The sequence below is a fragment of the Pseudophryne corroboree genome, chromosome 3 (genome assembly GCF_028390025.1).
Source record: "Pseudophryne corroboree isolate aPseCor3 chromosome 3, aPseCor3.hap2, whole genome shotgun sequence".
Taxonomy (NCBI): Eukaryota; Metazoa; Chordata; class Amphibia; order Anura; family Myobatrachidae; genus Pseudophryne; species Pseudophryne corroboree.
In genome coordinates this window covers 690,028,077-690,048,588 of record NC_086446.1, presented here as the reverse complement: position 1 = coordinate 690,048,588, position 20,512 = coordinate 690,028,077, and the positions used below count along the sequence as shown (strand labels likewise).

The 20,512-nt window shown below is 42.5% G+C and overlaps 1 protein-coding gene across 1 annotated transcript in view; it reads right to left on the bottom strand.

The window, feature by feature from the left end:
* The window catches only part of ADGRA1 (adhesion G protein-coupled receptor A1), a 1,405,372-nt gene that overhangs the window by 1,005,305 nt on the left and 379,555 nt on the right, over window positions 1-20,512 (bottom strand). Inside the window, exon 7 of the mRNA XM_063962017.1 lies at window positions 18,933-19,146. Coding sequence (XP_063818087.1) covers window positions 18,933-19,146 — 214 coding nt within the window. The remainder of the gene's footprint in view (window positions 1-18,932; window positions 19,147-20,512) is intronic.

The following is a 20,512-nucleotide window of genomic DNA, read 5'->3' as shown; positions in this document are numbered from 1 at the left end:
TTCAATGGAAGTTTGGAGAGCCAAAAATCGTTACAGACCATAAAAAAAGGTTCTGTACCTGCCAAAAAGGTACAGCTGGAGTGTATGCCACTGCATCTGCAGCAAGTCTCTGTGCTGTAGATAGGGGAAAAAAAATCCTTTTACTGCAGCGTCCTATGGGGGTCATTCTGACCTGATCACTCGCTGCAGTTCATCGCAGTGCAGCGATCAGGTCAGAACTGCACATGCGCCAGCGCCTCAGTGCGCAGGCACATTCTGACCCGTGTGACACTCCCATAACATGCCCACAGAATAGACCAATTTTGCGTGCAATGCTAGCCACCTCCCAGTCAAAGCCCTGTCACTTTTTCACAACATTTGTGATACCATCTGATCTAACGCAGTGGCGCCTTTGCGCGCACGCTCTGTGTAAAACATGCGGTGCAGGGTGTGCTCAGAAATGTTTGCGCAGACACAGTTGCAAATAATCGCTTAACTACATGAACACTGGCATTTCGAGCGACTCGCTTGTGACCCCAGAATCTGTTTCCAGTAAAGTAGTGAAACATTCACATCAATAACTGAAAAACATTTCAACTGAACACAGCTATCAAACAGTCCAGGTCCATTGTGTTCATAAGGGTGTGTTAGACAAGAATAGAAATATTTAATAACACGGACCTGCCTGCAGGAAAATAAACAGAACCTGAAATAACTAAGTCTTTATAGAATATGAGGACAGGATTTATATGACTTTAATAAACTCTCTTGATAGTCCAACTGCACAAACTGGAAACAATGGGCTAAAAATGTACAACGGAAGTCAAATAGAACCAACTACAAAACACATTGAACACTTAATAGAGCGCTATTTTAAACCCACAAACTTTACTTGAAGCTGCAATATTAGTAAACCTCTATCTTAACAGCAAAACTAATTAAAGTTACACATTAACTTATCATGTCAATGCAAAGGTCATACTATATAATTACAATCACACTTTAAATAAATCTAATACAGTATGTTAATTTTTAATCTATATGGGTAATCTAGACATTCTACTGTATTATTCAAGCTACATGTCAGTATGTCCTCAGACATACACCCACCATGTTAGAGTGATAAATTAAGGTACAGCTAAACATATGTTATTCATTAAATTTCATGTTTTATGAGAAATTTTTAAAACTTTGTGCAAGCCTAGAAAACCAAATGGGTTAGGCTGTAGTTTGGGTTTAGTATGTGGTTAGGGTTAGGTTTGGGGTTAGGTTGTGGTTTGAGTTAGGTTTGGGGTTAGGCTGTGGTTTGGGGTTAGGCTGTAGTTAGGGTTAGGTTTGGGGTTAGGAAGCGGTTTGGTTAAATTTGGGGTTTGGCTTTGGTTTGGGTTAGGTTTGGGGTTAGTCTGTGGTTTGGGTTAGGTTTTGGGTTAGCCTGTGGTTTGGGTAAGGTTTGGGGTTAGCCTGTGGTTTGGGTAAGGTTTGGGGTTAGGCTGTGGTTTGGGTTAGGTTTGGGGTTAGCCTGTGGTTTGGGTAAGGTTTGGGGTTAGCCTGTGGTTTGGGTAAGGTTTGGGGTTAGGCTGTGGTTTGGGTTAGGCTATGGTTTGGGTTAGGATTGGTGGTAGGCCCTCAATATACTAGACGCATTACAGACTGAAGCTGAGAATGAAAATATAGAAGGAGAGACTTTCATAAAGATATTTGATAGTTGTAAAAGCAGATCAGACTTGTACCACCTAAAGGTCCATATATTGAGAGCATTTATAAATCCACATTGGAACAATTCTATCAAATGTGTGAAAAGGCAGACAAGAAACACATTAAAGATAATCCAAGTCATGGAGAATGCTAGGCAATTAAATTTCTCTATGTGGACAATAATATAATAATAAAACCAACAGATAATCTGTACCCCCCAAGGAGTCTACTTCAAAGGCCTCTCACACTGAGATTTTCACACCTACACAATTAGCAATTAGACTCTAAAGCTGGCCATACTGATTACAGTGACTATTTAACAGCAATGCTGGTGCAAAGCTACGTTACGTGATACACTAGCCACCCAATGGTGAAACTATGAATTGTCACGAATTGTCATGGCACAACATGACGGCACAAAAGCACAAGGAATATATGTCATGCCAAATTTACTGCCATGGCACTGTTTTCAGAAAGGTATTAGTGGACACATCTGTAACTAATACCGCTTTCACATTGCATTTAGAAGTTCGGGTGGGCTCAGATCTTGTAGATCTGAGCCCGCTCATCCCTACCTACTATAAGTATGAACAGCATTTGATGATGAAAGAGGGAGAGAAAGCAGTTATTTTTTTCCCAATTCAGTGTGCAATCCAGAGATTATTATGGGTTCACGAAACAAAGCCTAAATTGTCTCAGTTACTATATTGCTATAACCTATTGCTTCTCTTTAATCCAATGGATATATTAAACTTTTATTTCTGCTGCTGAATAATGGGGCCTACACACGGGGTGACTGCAGTCAGTGATCTGAGCGATGCTAGATCGCTCAGCAAGATCGCTCAGCACACATCGCTGCACCAGCAAAGTGTGCTGAGCGATCTGTCACTGCACGTGTTCTCAATAGAGAAAACAGGGGAGATGACTAGATCTTTCAAGCATGCTTGAACTATCTAGATGGGCGATAGTGACGCGCGGGGATGCGCATCACTATTGCTATAGTCCACACACAGAGCGATTGTGGTCAAAATTGACTGGAAATTAGTGGAAATTAATGTTATTGATGTTAATAATACTGTAGGAACAAAAATAGGTCCAAATTACATGTGTCAAGAAATAAAAAAACAACAAATCCGAATCTGAACCGAAACACTTGAGGGTGGTTTTGGCAAAACCAAAACACGAGGGTCCGTGCATACCTCTAATAATAATTGCAGGAAAGTTAAGTGAAACTCATTATTATATGAAACAAAGTTGTTTGGAAAAGTATACAGAGGGAATTATTTCTCATTTTCCTGTGCATAGCAAACAGTGCTCCCTTAACAGGCATGGTGCAGAATGCTGACATGCTCTGAATGTCATCATGCATGGGAGGACAACATATCAATTGTCAACAATGACATAATGTCGACATTGCAAGACTGTAAACCAGGCATGTCCAAACTGCGGCCCTCCAGCTGTTGAGAAACTACACATCCCAGCATGCACTGATACCGCTTTAGCATTCTCTGACAGCAAAACTCTGTCAGGGCATGCTGGGATATGTAGTTTCACAACAGCTGGAGGGCCGCAGTTTGGACATGCCTGCTGTAAACTATGTGGTTTACCATTTCTGAGATAAGTATCCCTAAACCTAACACCAAACCTAAACCTAACCACAGCTTAATCCCAAACCTAACCCCAACTACAGCCTAACCCCAAACCTAACCCAAACCAGAGCTTAAACCCAAACCCAACCCAAACCACAGCCTAACCCCAAACCTAACCCTAACTACAGCCTAACCCCAAACAACAGCCTAACCCCAAACCTAACCTAAACCACAGATTAACCCCAAACCTAACCCAAACCACAGCCTAACCCCAAACCTAACCACAACCACAGCCTACCACCAATTCTAACCCAAACCACATCTTAACCCCAAACCTAACCCAGACGACAGCCTAACCTCCAACCTAACTCTAACCACTGCCTACCACCAATCCTAACCCAAACCACAGCCTGACCCCAAACCTAACCCAAACCACAGGCTAACCCCAAACCTAACTCTAACCACAGCCTAGCCTTAAACCTAATCCAAACAGACTAACCCCAAACCTAACCATAACCACAGCCTACCACCAAATCTAACCTTAATCACAGCCTAACCCCAAACTTAACCAAAACCACAGCACTAACCCCAAACTTAACTCAAATCACAGCCTATCCCCAAACCTAACCCTAACTACAGCCTAACCCCAAACCTAACCCTAACTACAGCCTAACCCCAAACCTAACCCAAACCCTAACCCAAACCAAAGGCTAACCCTAACCACAGCCTTACCCTAACCACAGCTTCCAAGATCAGACGGGATTGGGCTTATAAAGTATGGTATGATTGTAGGGACTTTAATAAGCAATTATACAAGGCATGATTTTGTTTCTTAAAAAATATATGAAGTGACCATCATCTTATCAATTTTATAGCCCATATGCAAGATTTCAGGGCAATTAGTTTGAATCATAGGTCACAAGTTGGTGAGTATGAATTGAGTCACATGTGAGGAGGTATGCGGCACAGATGCCTATAATACCATTTTTCTCCTAAAAAACAATAGACACAATATCAGGTAATCATATAGTAATTGTGCTTATATAGAAACAATTAATTTGAATTGAGTCACAGAGGTATGAGGCACAGAAATATGAGGCACAGATGCCTTATGAGAGAATTTGTCCTAAAAAGAACAATAAGCTCAATGCTACAATAGACACAATGGTGGTCATTCCGAGTTGATCGCAGCCAGCAGCTTATATAGGAACAAATAATTTGAATTGAGTCACAGAGGTATGAGGCACAGAGATATGAGGCACAGATGCCTTATGAGAGAATTCCTCCTAAAAAGAACAATAAGCTCAATGCCCAGTGATAATGCTTGATAAACACAATATCAAATGATCATATAGTAATTGTGCTTATATAGAAACAGAAAATTTGAATTAAATCACAAAAAGTTTGAGGCACCAATGACTTATAAATTAATTTCTCCTAAAAGGACAATAAACTCAATGTCAAATGATCATGTAGTAATAATGCAATTAGTCTGAATCATAGGTCACAAGTTGGTGAGTAAGAATTGAGTCACATGTGAGGAGGTATGAGGCACAGATGCCTATAATATAATTTTTCTCCTAAAAAACAATAGACACATTATCAAGTAATCATATAGTAATTGTGTTTATATAGAAACAATTAATTTGAATTGAGTCACAGAGGTATGAGGCACGGAAATATGAGGCACAGATGCCTTATGAGAGAATTCCTCCTAAAAAGAACAATAAGCTCAATGCCACAATAGACACAATATCAAGTAATTCAAATAATTTTAATTGAGTCACAGAGGTATGAGGCACAGATGGCTTATGAGAGAATTCTCTCATAAGGCATCTGTGCCTCATACCTCTGTTACTCAATTCAAATTATTTGTTCCTATATAAGCACAATTACTATATAATTACTTGATATTGTATCTATTGCTCTGCAACGTTCCGCTTTGTACCCGTACGACGCGCATGCGCATTGCAATGCATACGCATTGCAATGCATATGCATGCGCAGTTTTTACCTGATCGCACCGCAGCGAAAAAACCTAGCATGCGATCATTTCGGAATGTCCCCATCTGCAAATAAAAATGTTGCTACGATCAGGTCTGAACTACCCCCTCTAGAATCTTTCTATCAGACTTTCTGCTTATTCAGTTTCTGAAAATGCCACCTGCTGTCTGAAAAGTGGTACTGCACTATATTTCAGACGGTTTACACATGGCCCGCCATGTATATCTTGAGAGGAAAGCTTATCTAGTGCCATGAACGGCAGGCCATGATACTTTTTTCAGAAAGGTAATAGTGGACACATCTGTATGTTAAATTGCACCTGAATTCATGAGGGAGGAACTTACAACCAATCCCAAACCCAAGATTTGGTTCTTAAATCCGAGTTCCGACATGAGGAAAGCTCCAAATTGGGGCTCAGTTCAATTAGGGTTCCCTAAATTCGGATGAGTTTCCCTAACTGTTATACACAATTCTCACAACATTACTCTATGCTGCAGTGAATATTTAGAAGTTCTGACTGACTATGTCAGCCTAGCCACTATGCTAGCCTACACAGGAGTAGGCTTTAAGTAAGAAGAAACAGTGCTGCTTTTAACATTGAAATACTTTTATTGGCTACAGGTTATACTAGCCATAGGGCCAATCCACTGTCATGTATGGGACATTTGTACAAATTTTAACATATCCATTTTTGTTAATACATAACAAAAGGAAGTTGTTTTTTTTGTTTGCTTTTTTAAAGGATGTATGTAATATCAAATTGCCTAACTAGGCTTATTTTTTTAGGTAGCATTTTTTCTCTCTCTCTCTTTGATACCCAACACAATATCACAAAATGTAGTTGTAATGTATAGGACAAGCCAATGTTCAATAGAGTTTTTTATAGGAAACTTCTACTTGATAAGATAAATATACCCAGCGCAGCTGCCCACAATTAGATAAGCTGATCTGTCTGCAGCCGTCTCAAGAGGGGCACCCTCAAACCTGATTGAACCAGACAATATATTACAAAGAATAGACAGCGCTGACAGATCAGAACATTAGGAAAAAGATTATTTTATTTTTTAGAACATGATACATCATAATAAAATAACCAGTCGGTGTCTTTAAACATGTACAAATATTTTAAAACTATTAAAAGTTCTTAAAAAAAACAACTCTTATATGCCTCTCGATGCTCAATGTCATAAACCAGGTTTAGTGTAACTTTATATTCCAAGTATCACAGTCCTGTTGCAGATAATAAATATGTTAGTATTGTCATAAGATAAACAGTGTTAGACAGTCCAGGTTAGTAGTATGGCTCATCTGGTAATGACTAGATGGACAGTCTCTAGTCTTAGTAGCATGGTAATATTATTACCTGTTGTATTTAAAAAAAAAAATCCTTGCCAAGAGCTTCAACATTCCTTTAGGCATAAAGCTGGGTCCTCTGATCCAATAAAGCAGGTTCTGTGTCTTCCAGCTGGTGGTGCTTTAACCAAAGATAGTGCAGCCAGACCTGGAGTTGCCACTGAATATTATACACATATGATCAGCAGAGAGGACACCAATACCAGTAATGAGTGACCCCTCATGTGTTTACCCCCCTTTCACATTTAGCGGCTTCTTCAGAAGGTCAGAAGGTAAGTATATGGGGATACGCCTTCCCTGTTTATATTTCCAGTTTTCACAGGTAGCGCATGCACACCGTTTTCACTCCATGCCTCGTTCTTGGCATGGAATGCATGTGCACACCGTCGCTGTGCATTACATCTCTGTTTTATACCCAGATTCTGGTGTGACGATGTATGCGCAAGAGTGCGATATGCGTTCCATTTGTCCATAATATAAATGGCTGTGCATTACATCACCTGATATTTCGGGAAGTTAGTTAGCCCAGGGTGGATAGACATTATTTTTCAATTTACATTGCTATCCAAGGGCAGGAGGTATCTATATATCCTGTACATCTCATTTATAGTGTGCAAACCCACATAACAAATATTATTAATAATAATAAATATTACTCAAATATACAAATTTATTAAGTTATACTCCATTAGATCAATCAATATGTCACCACTCAAAGTTTCTATTTAATATCACAAACAATAAACATTTTTCAATAGATACAAGACAATGATATGCATATCAATTTAGTCATTCTGTGTAGTTACTCTATTTCTCTGATCACTATATCGTGAACAGTTTCTTTATTTTGTTTATTCTTAAAGAGCCAGGTGTTTATACACAGACTAACTATATATATATATATATATATACATACACACACACACACACACACACACACACACACACATATATATTGGCAGAATCCGGCACTCAATAAATGTACATACTGTAGTTACCCCGGTGTCCTTGTCAATATTTCATAGTGAAGCAGTATCACATCCTGATGACGGTGTGTATGGACACCGAAACTTTGATGGTTTGTTCTGCTAGAGCTATTTGAATATAATCACCTGCAAAAAAACCTCCGAGCGCCGTCCCATCCATTATTTTTATATATATATATATATATATATATATATATATATCAATACAGAGAGGATGTTTCTTTAACTGTAGTAATGCAATGTAATAAAAAATTATTAGAAATAGACTAGAATAGAATAGAATAGATCAAGATAAATCAGCAAAGGAGGGGACAAATGCCTCTGCCTGATGTCTATATGATGCTCCTGACAAGCAATTGCATTTTAACCATATTAACTGACTCTTTGGAATATTATCTTTCCAAGACTTTAAATGAGAGCTCTCGTAATTTAGATATCTGTTCTGGTCGACTGGTTCGATGTATGTTTCCATCTCCAGATCTTCTCCTCTCACAGTGAGCGCAATATCCAAGAAATTAATAGTGGAAAAACTATATGTGCTAGTAAATTTTTACCCCAAACTATTATGATTAAGACTATCAGTAAACTTAGTTAAGGAATATAGATCCCCATTCCAAACAAAATATAAATCATCTGTATATCTGCAATAGAGGACCAGGCTCCCCCTGAATCCACCTCCCCACACATGCCTCTCCTCAAAGAGTCCCATGTATAGGTTGGCGAAACTTCGGGCGAACCTGGTCCCCATGGCGGTCCCTCGTGTCTGTAAATAAGAATTTGTGTCAAATAAAAAATAATTTTCAGAATGTGACAAATAGAACTTAGTATGAAGTCACACAGGGAGTCCAAAAGACTGGTGTCTCTCTCTAAATAATATTGTATCACCTGTATACCCAATTTATGAGGTATATTAGAAAACAATGATTCTACATCACGTTGCTAAAATATACTCCAGCTTCCAGGATATGGGCCCTCATTCCGAGTTGTTCGCTCGCTAGCCGCTTTTCGCAGCAGTACACACGCTAAGCCGCCGCCCTCTGGGAGTGTATCTTAGCTTAGCAGAATTTCGAACGAAGTATTCGCAATATTGCGAAAAGATTTTTCTGTGCAGTTTCTGAGTAGCTCGAGACTTACTCTTCCAGTGCGATCAGTTCAGTGCTTGTCGTTCCTGGTTTGACGTCACAAACACACCCAGCGTTCGCCCAGACACTCCCCCGTTTCTTCAGCCACTCCCGCGTTTTTCCCAGAAACTGCAGCGTTTTTTCACACACTCCCATAAAACGGCCAGTTTCCGCCCAGAAACACCCACTTCCTGTCAATCACACTCCGATCACCAGAACGAAGAAAAAACCTCGTAATGCCGTGAGTAAAATACCAAACTTCTTAGCAAATTTACTTGGCGCAGTCGCAGTGCGAACATTGCGCATGCGCAATTAGCGGAAAATCGCTGAGATGCAAAGAAAATTACCGAGCGAACAACTCGGAATGAGGGCCATGGTTTTAATCAAATTCAGAAAATGTCTGGTATCTTTAATATGATTTCAGGCTTTCTACGTGACCCTTTCAAATAATAATCAACTAAAGCAGAAGGTTGATAGTCAGTGACCCTGTCCCTCCAAATAATTGCATGCCCTGGTGGGGAAGTGAGTGTTTTGTGTATTTTAGGTAAAAAAATAAAATGTGGAAGTGAGAGGGCGAAGATTAAATACAAATTTAAAAGTGTTTTTGGTAATTGTGCCCACTGTGAGGGGATCCGGTCTGAAGATCGACAGTATCTAGGTCGACAATGTTTAGGTCGACCACTATATGTCGACAGTCACTAGGTCGACATGGATGGAAGGTCGACAGGTCTAAAGGTCGACATGAGTTTTTCAATTTTTTTTTCTTTTTTTGAATTTTTTCATACTTAACGATCCACGTGGACTACGATTGGAACGGTAATCTGTGCCGAGCGAAGCGGTAGCGGAGCGAAGGCACCATGCCCGAAGCATGGCGAGCGAAGCAAGCCATGCGAGGGGACGCGGTCCACTAATTTGGTATCCCGGTCACTCTACGAAGAAAACTACACCAAAAAAAAAAAATCCTCATGTCGACCTTTAGACCTGTCGACCTAGCACATGTCGACCTAGAAACCCTGTCGACCTTCCATCCATGTCGACATAGTGACTGTCGACCTATAGTGGTCGACCTAAACATTGTCGACCTAGATACTGTCGATTTGATGAACCACACCCACTGTGAGTGCCCCATCCAGTAGGTCCCTTAGTTCTTTTTGAAATTGGGTAATGGGATTGCCATCCAGTTTTTTTTTAATTATAAAATGTGATATCTTAAGCTGTCTATATGCCTCCTGCATATAGTCAGCTATGTCCAAGACGACAATCCCACCACCCTTATCTGTTGGTTTTATTATTATATTTTTGTCCGAATAGAGAAATTTGATTGCCTAGCATTCTTCATGACTTAGATTATCTTTAATGTGTTTCTTGTCTGCTTTTTCACACATTTGATAGAATTGTTCCAATGTGGATTTATAAATGCTGTCAATATATGGACCTTTATACTGTAGGGGGTAAAAGTCTGATCTGCTTTTACAAATATCAAATATCTTTATGAAAGTCTCTCCTTCTATATTTTCATTCTCAGCTTCAGTCTGTAATGTTTCTAGTATATTGAGGGGCTTGTCATCCACCTTATCTAGAACAATTGGTGTACCCAGTAGATCTTTACCTTTAAGTGCTTTTAATGTAAAGTATCGCTTCCTTGATAGTGTTCTCACATATCGATTCAGATCAACAAATAGATTAAGCAGATTAGGTTTCGTAATAGGAGCAAAATTCAACCCCTTCTCCAGTAATGTAATATCATCTGTAAAGCTTTTAGAGCAGAGATTAAAAATTCCTCTACCTTTAGAGGTAGGGATTTTTTGCTCTGGTTTCTCCTGCCTCTTCTTGTTTCTCTATGTCTTTTGCCCTTCCTCTTTTTATGGCTCCCTTTGGGGGTCTCTGTTTGGTTTGTTGGTGTATCTGCGTGTCCCTAAAAAAATAAGAATTTACTTACCGATAATTCTATTTCTCATAGTCCGTAGTGGATGCTGGGGACTCCGTCAGGACCATGGGGAATAGCGGGCTCCGCAGGAGACAGGGCACATCTAAAAAAGCTTTTAGGTCACATGGTGCGTACTGGCTCCTCCCCCTATGACCCTCCTCCAAGCCTCAGTTAGGTACTGTGCCCGGACGAGCGTACACAATAAGGAAGGATCTTGAATCCCGGGTAAGACTCATACCAGCCACACCAATCACACCGTACAACTTGTGATCTGAACCCAGTTAACAGTATGATAACAAAACGAAGTAGCCTCTGAAAAGATGGCTCACAACAACAGTAATAACCCGATTTTGTAACAATAACTATGTACAAGCATTGCAGACAATCCGCACTTGGGATGGGCGCCCAGCATCCACTACGGACTATGAGAAATAGAATTATCGGTAAGTAAATTCTTGTTTTCTCTAACGTCCTAGTGGATGCTGGGGACTCCGTCAGGACCATGGGGATTATACCAAAGCTCCCAAACGGGCGGGAGAGTGCGGATGACTCTGCAGCACCGAATGAGAAAACTCCAGGTCCTCTTTAGCCAGAGTATCAAATTTGTAAAATTTTACAAACGTGTTCTCCCCTGACCACGTAGCTGCTCGGCAAAGTTGTAATGCCGAGACCCCTCGGGCAGCCGCCCAAGATGAGCCCACCTTCCTTGTGGAGTGGGCCTTTACAGATTTAGGCTGTGGCACGCCTGCCACAGAATGTGCAAGTTGGATTGTGCTACAGATCCAACGTGCAATCGTCTGTTTAGACGCAGGAGCACCCATCTTGTTGGGTGCATACAATGTAAACAACGAGTCAGTGTTTCTGACTCCAGCTGTCCTTGAAATATATATTTTTAATGCTCTGACAACGTCCAGTAACTTGGAGTCCTCCAAGTCGCTAGTAGCCGCAGGCACCACAATAGGCTGGTTTAAGTGAAATGCCGAAACCACCTTAGGGAGAAATTGAGGACGTGTCCTCAATTCTGCCCTGTCCGAATGGAATATCAGATATGGGCTCTTGTATGACAAAGCTGCCAACTCTGAAACTCTCCTGGCAGAAGCCAGGGCCAACAGCATGGTTACCTTCCATGTAAGGTATTTTAATTCTACCGATTTTAACGGCTCAAACCAATGAGATTTGAGAAAATTTAGAACCACGTTCAAATCCCACGGTGCCACTGGAGGCACTATTGGGGGTTGTATACGTAGTACACCTTTGACAAAAGTTTGTACTTCAGGCACTGACGCCAATTCCTTCTGGAAGAAAATTGATAAGGCCGAAATTTGAACTTTAATGGACCCCAATTTTAGGCCCATAGACAATCCTGCTTGCAGGAAATGTAAGAATCGACCCAATTGAAATTCTTCCGTTGGAGCCTTCTTGGCCTCACACCACGCAACATATTTTCGCCAAATGCGGTGATAATGTTGTACAGTCACTTCCTTTCTAGCCTTAATCAAGATAGGAATAACTTCCTCTGGAATGCCCTTTTCTTTTAGAATCCGGCGTTCAACCGCCATGCCGTCAAACGCAGACGCGGTAAGTCTTGGAACATACAAGGTCCCTGCTGAAGCAGATCCCTTCTTAGAGGTAGAGGCCACGGATCCTCCGTGAGCATCTCTTGAAGTTCCGGATACCAAGTTCTTCTTGGCCAGTCCGGAGCCACCAGTATCGTTCTTACTCCTCTTTTCCGTATAATTCTCAGTACCTTTGGTATGAGAGGCAGAGGAGGGAACACATACACTGACTGGTACACCCACGGTGTTACCAGAGCGTCCACAGCTATTGCCTGAGGGTCTCTTGACCTGGCGCAATACCTGTCCAATTTTTTGTTGAGGCGAGACGCCATCATGTCCACCTTTGGTTTTTCCCAACGGTTCACAATCATGTGGAAAACTTCTGGATGAAGTCCCCACTCTCCCGGGTGAAGGTCGTGTCTGCTGAGGAAATCTGCTTCCCAGTTGTCCACTCCCGGGATGAACACTGCTGACAGTGCTATGACATGATTTTCCGCCCAGCGCAGAATCCTTGCAGCTTCTGCCATTGCACTCCTGCTTCTCGTGCCGCCTTGTCGGTTTACGTGGGCGACTGCCGTGATGTTGTCGGACTGGATCAACACCGGCTGACCCTGAAGCAGCGGTTTTGCCAGACTTAGAGCATTGTAGATCGCTCTTAGCTCCAGTATATTTATGTGAAGAGACGTCTCCAGGTTTGACCACACGCCCTGGAAGTTTCTTCCCTTTGTGACTGCTCCCCAACCTCGTAGGCTGGCATCCGTAGTCACCAGGACCCAGTCCTGTATGCCGAATCTGCGGCCCACTAACAGATGGGCAGTCTGCAACCACCACAGGAGAGACAACCTTGTTCTCGGTGACAGTGTTATCCGCTGATGCATGTGCAGATGCGATCCGGACCATTTGTCCAGCAGATCCCACTGAAATGTCCGTGCATGGAATCTGCCGAATGGAATCGCTTCGTACGAAGCCACCATCTTTCCCAGGACTCTTGTGCATTGATGTACTGACACAGTTCCTGGTTTTAGGAGGTTCCTGACAAGTTCGGATAACTCCCTTGCTTTCTCTTCCGGGAGAAATACCTTTTTCTGAACCGTGTCCAGAATCATACCCAGGAACAGCAGATGCGTTGTCGGGGTCAATTGAGATTTTGGAAGATTTAGAATCCACCCGTGTTGCTGAAGCACTACTTGTGTTAGCGCCACACCGACTTCCAGCTGTTCTCTGGACTTTGCCCTTATCAGGAGATCGTCCAAGTAAGGGATAATTAATACGCCTTTTCTTCGTAGAAGAACCATCATTTCGGTCCTTACCTTGGTAAAGACCCGAGGGGCCGTGGACAAACCAAACGGCAGCGTTTGAAACTGATAATGACAGTATTGTATCACGAACCTGAGATACCCTTGGTGTGAGGGGTAAATCGGGACATGTAGATAAGCATCTTTTATGTCCAAGGACACCATGAAGTCTCCTTCTTCCAGATTCGCTATCACTGCCCTGAGTGACTCCATCTTGAACTTGAATTTCTGTATGTACAGGTTCAAGGATTTCAGATTTAGAATAGGCCTTACCGAACCGTCCGGTTTCGGTACCACAAATAGAGTGGAATAATACCCCTTTCCCTGTTGTAGGAGGGGTACCTTGACTATCACCTGCTGAGAATACAGCTTGTGAATGGCTTCCAAAACCGACGTCCTTTCTGAGGGAGACGTTGGTAAAGCAGAGTTTAGGAACCTGCGAGGGGGAAACCTTTCGAACTCCAGCATGTAACCCTGAGATATTATCTGCAGGACCCACGGGTCCACTTGTGAGTGAGCCCATTGATTGCTGAAAATCTTGAGTCGACCCCCCACCGTTCCTGAGTCCGCTTGTAAAGCCCCAGCGTCATGCTGATGGCTTTGTAGAAGCCGGGGCGGGCTTCTGTTCCTGGGCAGGGGCTGCGTGCTGCCCTTTCTTACCCTTTCCTCTGCCTCTCGGCAGATAAGACTGTCCTTTTGGTCGCTTTTTATAGGAGCGAAAGGACTGCGGCTGAAAAGACGGTGTCTTTTTCTGTTGTGAAGGGGTCTGAGGTAAAAAGGTGGATTTGCCGGCAGTTGCCGTGGTCACCAGGTCCGAAAGACCGACCCCAAACAATTCCTCTCCTTTATATGGCAATACTTCCATATGCCTCTTGGAATCCGCATCACCTGACCACTGTCGCGTCCATAAACTTCTTCTGGCAGATATGGACATCGCGCTTACTCTTGATGCTAGAGTACAAACATCCCTCTGAGCATCTCGCATATAAAGAAAAGCATCCTTTAATTGCTCTAGAGTCAATAAAATACTGTCCCTATCCAGGGTCTCAATATTTTCAGTCAGAGAATCCAACCACACTACCCCAGCACTGCACATCCAGGCTGAGGCTATTGCCGGTCGCAGTATAACACCAGTATGTGTGTATATACTCTTCAGTGTAGTTTCCAGCCTCCTATCTGCTGGATCCTTGAGGGCGGCCGTATCAGGAGACGGCAACGCCACTTGCTTTGATAAACGTGTGAGCGCCTTATCCACCTTAGGGGGTGTTTCCCAGCGCGCCCTAACCTCTGGTGGGAAAGGGTATAATGCCAATAACTTCTTTGAAATTAGCAATTTTCTATCGGGGGTAACCCACGCTTCATCACACACATCATTCAATTCCTCTGATTCTGGGAAAAATACAGGTAGTTTTTTCACCCCCCACATAATACCCCTTTTTGAGGTACCAGCAGTATCAGAGATCTGCAACGCCTCCTTCATTGCCGTGATCATATAACGTGTGGCCCTATTGGAAAATACGTTTGTTTCTTCACCGTCGACACTAGATTCATCTGTGTCGGTACCCGTGTCGACTGACTGAGGTAAAGGACGTTTTACAGCCCCTGACGGTGTCTGAGACGCCTGAACCGGTACTAACTGGTTTGCCGGGCGTCTTATTTCGTCAACTGACTTTTGTAGTGTGCTGACATTATCACGTAATTCCATAACTAAAGCCATCCATTCCGGTGTCGACTCCCTAGGGGGTGACATTACCATCATCGGCAATTGCTCTGCCTCCACACCAACATCGTCCTCATACATGTCGACACACACGTACCGACACACAGCAGCCACACAGGGAATGCTCTAATCGAAGACAGGACCCCTTAGCCCTTTGGGGAGACAGAGGGAGAGTTTGCCAGCACACACCAAAAGCGCTATAAATGTATATAAACAACCCTAGAAGGTGTTGTTTACTATATATGCGCTCTTAATATATAAATATCGCCAATTTATGCCCCCCTTCTCTTTGTTACCCTGTTTCTGTCCGCCCCTTTTTCGGCGGGATTTTTCTCCCGGTTTTTAAGAAACTGGCCTGGGTCAAAATACATACATATAGCCTTAATGGGTATATGTGATGTATTTATTTTGCCACTAAAGGTAATTATATTGCTGCCCAGGGCGCCCCCAGCAGCGCCCTGCACCCTCCGTGACTGAGTCAGTGAGCCGTGTGACAACAATGGCGCACAGCTGCAGTGCTGTGCGCTACCTTCATGAAGACTGTGGAGTCTTCTGCCGCCTGTTTTCCGGACCTCCGTTCTGCCGTCTCTTCAGCGTCTGTAAGGGGGATCGGCGGCGCGGCTCCGGGACGAACCCCAGGCTGACCTGTGTTCCGACTCCCTCTGGAGCTAAGCGTCCAGTAGCCTAAGACTCCAATCCATCCTGCACGCAGGTGAGTTGGAAATCTCTCCCCTAAGTCCCTCGATGCAGTGATCCTGTTGCCAGCAGGAATCACTGAGATTGAAACCTAAAAAAAAACTTTTCTAAACAGCTCTTTAAGAGAGCCACCTAGATTGCACCCTCTCGGACGGGCACAAAAACCTAACTGAGGCTTGGAGGAGGGTCATAGGGGGAGGAGCCAGTACGCACCATGTGACCTAAAAGCTTTTTTAGATGTGCCCTGTCTCCTGCGGAGCCCGCTATTCCCCATGGTCCTGACGGAGTCCCCAGCATCCACTAGGACGTTAGAGAAAACCTGGATTTTAGGGTGACATTTCATATTCATCTTCTATCTCGGAGTACTTATGATTTCTGAAATTTATGAAACTTCCAATCTGGTGTAAAATGTCTACCTCTAGGGGAATTGTGAACTTCTGAGGAAGCCACTGAACGTGAAAGGCGGGGAAACGCATCAAGGATCACTCTCTACCGGTATTGGTGTTTTCTCTGATGATCATATGTGGATAAGGATCATGGCAACTATGGATAAGGCTGCACTATCTTTGGTTAAAGCACCAACAGCCGGGAGACCCAGATCCCGCTTTATTGGATCAGAGGACCCAACTTTATGCCTAGAGGAATCTTAAAGCTCCTGGCCAAGATTTTTATAAAACTACAACAGGTAATATTACCATGACACTAACACTAGAGACTGTCCTTCTAATCATTACCAGACGAGCCATACTGTTACCACTAACCTGGACTGTCTAACACTGTTTATCTGATGACAATACTAATATATTAAATATCTGCAACAGGAATGTGGTACTTGGAATATAAAGTTACACTAAACATGGTGTATGACATTAAGCACAGAGAGGCATAAAGGAAGTCTTTTTTAAGAGCTTTTAATTGTTTTAAAATATGTGTACTAATGTATAAAGACATTATTTCATTATATTGTATCATGTTCTTAAAATAAAATCATCTTGTTTCTAACCTGTCAGCACTGTCTATTCTTTGTAATATTTTTACTTGATAAGTCCCCTCAACTCCAAATTAAGAGCATGTGTTAATTGTTATGAAAACCTATAAGAAATAGCCATAATTTATCTTGTCAACCTACAGCTACTGTATCTTGAAAACTCAAATGATATCTCACGTATGGAACATTTCTACTCATTTTTATGCATCTTTGCTGCAGTCACACCAAACAGCCCCTCTTGGCACACTAGGTTGCGTGAGAATCTAGTGTCAGACGTCTTTTTTGCTTCTTATTCGCAACGCAATGTGACTAGCACGCAGGAGACTGTGCTGATTAATTTGATAGGACATTTGTATATCTGAGTCTCTGAATCTGTGCTTGAAGTGCTACAATGTAGCAGCCACAGCTTTTTGTTATACAAGTTCTGTTCTGCGCCATATACAGACTGTCACACACAATATAACAATATACAAGTCATATCAAATTAATCAGCACAACCTTCTTGTCTGTCCTAGCTGCATTGCATTGTGACTATGGTGGCCAATCCCGGGATCGGGATCGGCAGGATTCCGGGATTTAGGCCCAAAAACGTCCGGGATTCAGTCCCGGGATTTGAAGGTCCAATCCCGGGGATTGAGGGATCAGCGTTGAGCGTCCACAGGTCGCTCAGACAGTGCCCGGCTTCCTCCTTCCGGCACCCCCGGCGCAGCGTGAGGTGACGCTGCGCCGTCAGCTGTGCACTGAGTGAGTGCAGGAAGAGATTCTCACCCACCCGCCCTCGGTATACGGTTAGTAATGTGTGTGGGGCAGGCGGGGTGGGGCGAGGGGGCGGCCACACAGATAAAAGCCAATCTCGGGTATCCCGGGAATCCCGGGATTGGCCATTTTTCAATCCAGATACCCAGGATTGAAAAAATGGCCCGGAATTGGCTTCCCTAGTTGTGACTAATACGCATTTTTGACAAAGACACCCCCCCATGCATTATACCTATGGTCGGCACCATCTTCCCGGTGATATCTTGAGGAAGATGGCTCCGCAGATTGAAAGATTGGGGCAGTACGGATGGTGTAATGGTTAGCATTACTGCCTCACAGCACTGAGGTCATTGGTTCGATTCCCACCATGGCCCTAACTGTGCGGAGTTTGTATATTCTCCCCGTACTTGCGTGGGTTTCCTCCGGGTACTCCGGTTTCCTCCCACAATCCAAAAATATACTGGTAGGTTAATTGGCTCCCAACAAAATTAACACTAGCGTGAATGTGTCTGTGTACATGTGGTAGGGAATATAGAATGTAAGTTCCACTGGGGCAGGGACTGATGTGAATGGGCAAATATTCTCTGTACAGCGCTGCGGAATATGTGTGCGCTATATAAATAACTGGTAATAATAATAATAATAATAAAGCAAAGACTGCCACTGTGTCAGATTCTTTGCTGTCTAGTGGCCAAAGTCATCTTCCCAAATATCACTGGGAAGATGGCGCTGGCCAGGGAGGAAGGACCAGCTTCCTGATCAAGTAAGGTAGGAAGCAGGTGCCCTCCCCTGTGATAAAATGTTGCACACCCCACTCCCCCCATGGAGTGTGTGCAATTATTTTATTTTTCACATAACTTTATATTAACGGGGGTCATTATGCCCACTTTTAAGCCACGCCCCTTCCCCCTTACTGGAGCTCTCTACATCCCTGAACGTTAGCAGAAGCAGAGTTGTATGGGACCAGTATGGCGTATTGAGGCTAGATGTATGAGGACACATCTGTACTTCTTGACTACTTATCTGTGTTTCCACAGTTTTGAAGTGTGACTACAATAGATCCTGGACAAAACCACCTATTAACCCATTATCTCTTCATGGTTCTAAATTGCTAATGAACCTGACGTAAATCCTAAAATTAAAATTAAATAAATAAACCTGTTCTAATTAGTGCATTACTACCCCCTGTATAATGAATTTCTTAGAAATCCACATTACAATTATAAGCACCGGTAGCTAATAAAAAGACAAGTAACCAGTGCTTTACCGTGTTATTAAACAACAGTCATGTATTATGCTTTCTTCCACAAATATCCCACGTTCCTCATCCGTTTCCATCAGCTGTCCATCGTGAATCCAGTATATATCACTTGAACTTGTCATGTATGTTGAGGTACAATGAAATGGGAGACGATCCCCGTGAAAAACAATCTGCTTCTGTGATGGGATTATTTGAAACAAAGGTAATTCCAAAGGTCCATCTGTGTCAGTAAAAAAAAAAAAAATACAAAAAGAAATATAAATTCTACTAAAGCAGGAGAACACATTTTTCATGCTTTGTTCACATGATGGTTTACCAGCATTTTCTGCAGCATGACAAAGATGAATCCATAGTTTCTGAAGTAGCGAAGCAAAGAATTGCGCACTATAGTTTACACCTGATACATTTATAGAACAATTACATTAAAAGGGCACTTGAGATAGAGGTAATGGAATACAGTACATTGTGGCCATTTAGAAGTCAAGAAAGACCACATACAGTAGGCGAGGTGATAGATGCAAGTGCATGTCATGAAATTCAAAGCAGTGCACATATTGGGGGAGATTTACTAAAACTCGGAAAGAGATAAACGAGAGAGAGATAATGTACCAACCAATCACCTCTTAATCATTTTACAGGCTGTCTTTGAACAATGACAGTTAGGAGCTGATTTCTTAGCACTTTCTCTCTCCAAGCTGATAAATCTGCTCCTTATTATGACATATTATAAACAGTACTGACCTCCTAGGCCACATGTAACATATTCATATCCATTTTTATCTACAGTAACTGCACTATTCTGTGTACTTTAGCAATTCCCAAGACACTAAAATACTGGAATTCAGTCTGCTCATGAGGCTACTGCAATCGCATCTAGATCTTGAAAAAATCTCAATCATGTAACCAACAGGTCCTCCTATTTTACTAACCTACATAATGCACTTAACGCAAGAGCACCTGCGATAGGCACTTAGCGCATATATACACCTAACTGACCTGATTTAGGTGGTGGCACAGTGCAGACTTGAGGGGGGCTGTCCCAATCAATCAGGATGCTTTTAAAGAGTCTAGGACAGTTGGATGATACAGTGCGCCATGCTGACGCATATCTTGTGCATCTGTTGATGGTGTATGCAGCATTGAAATGTTCTTTTTAGGGGAGGGAAAGGAGGTTGGAATGTGCCAATGCGGCATGACTTCATCCAGTATGCCACAGTTAACAAACGTTATTCTTATAGGTCTAGAATTTACTCATCTAATGACCTGTCCACCATGAGACAATGATCCAGCAAATGTAAGGGAAAAATTACAATGATAATGATTACTACAGTGGATGCATAAAAAAAAACAACCTACAATACATTTTTTGCATTAAAGGTGCATACTACTTCATGGAGGTATAACTGTATAGCTGGAGTCTCCCATATCTGAAGTGCTTGGGGCCAGAAGTTTTTTGGGAATATTTGCACACTATTGAGATATCTTAGTAATGGAACCCAGGTCTAAACACAGAATGTATTTATGTTTCATATACACACAGGATGAAGGTAATTTTATACAATATTTTGATAATCTTGTGAATGGAA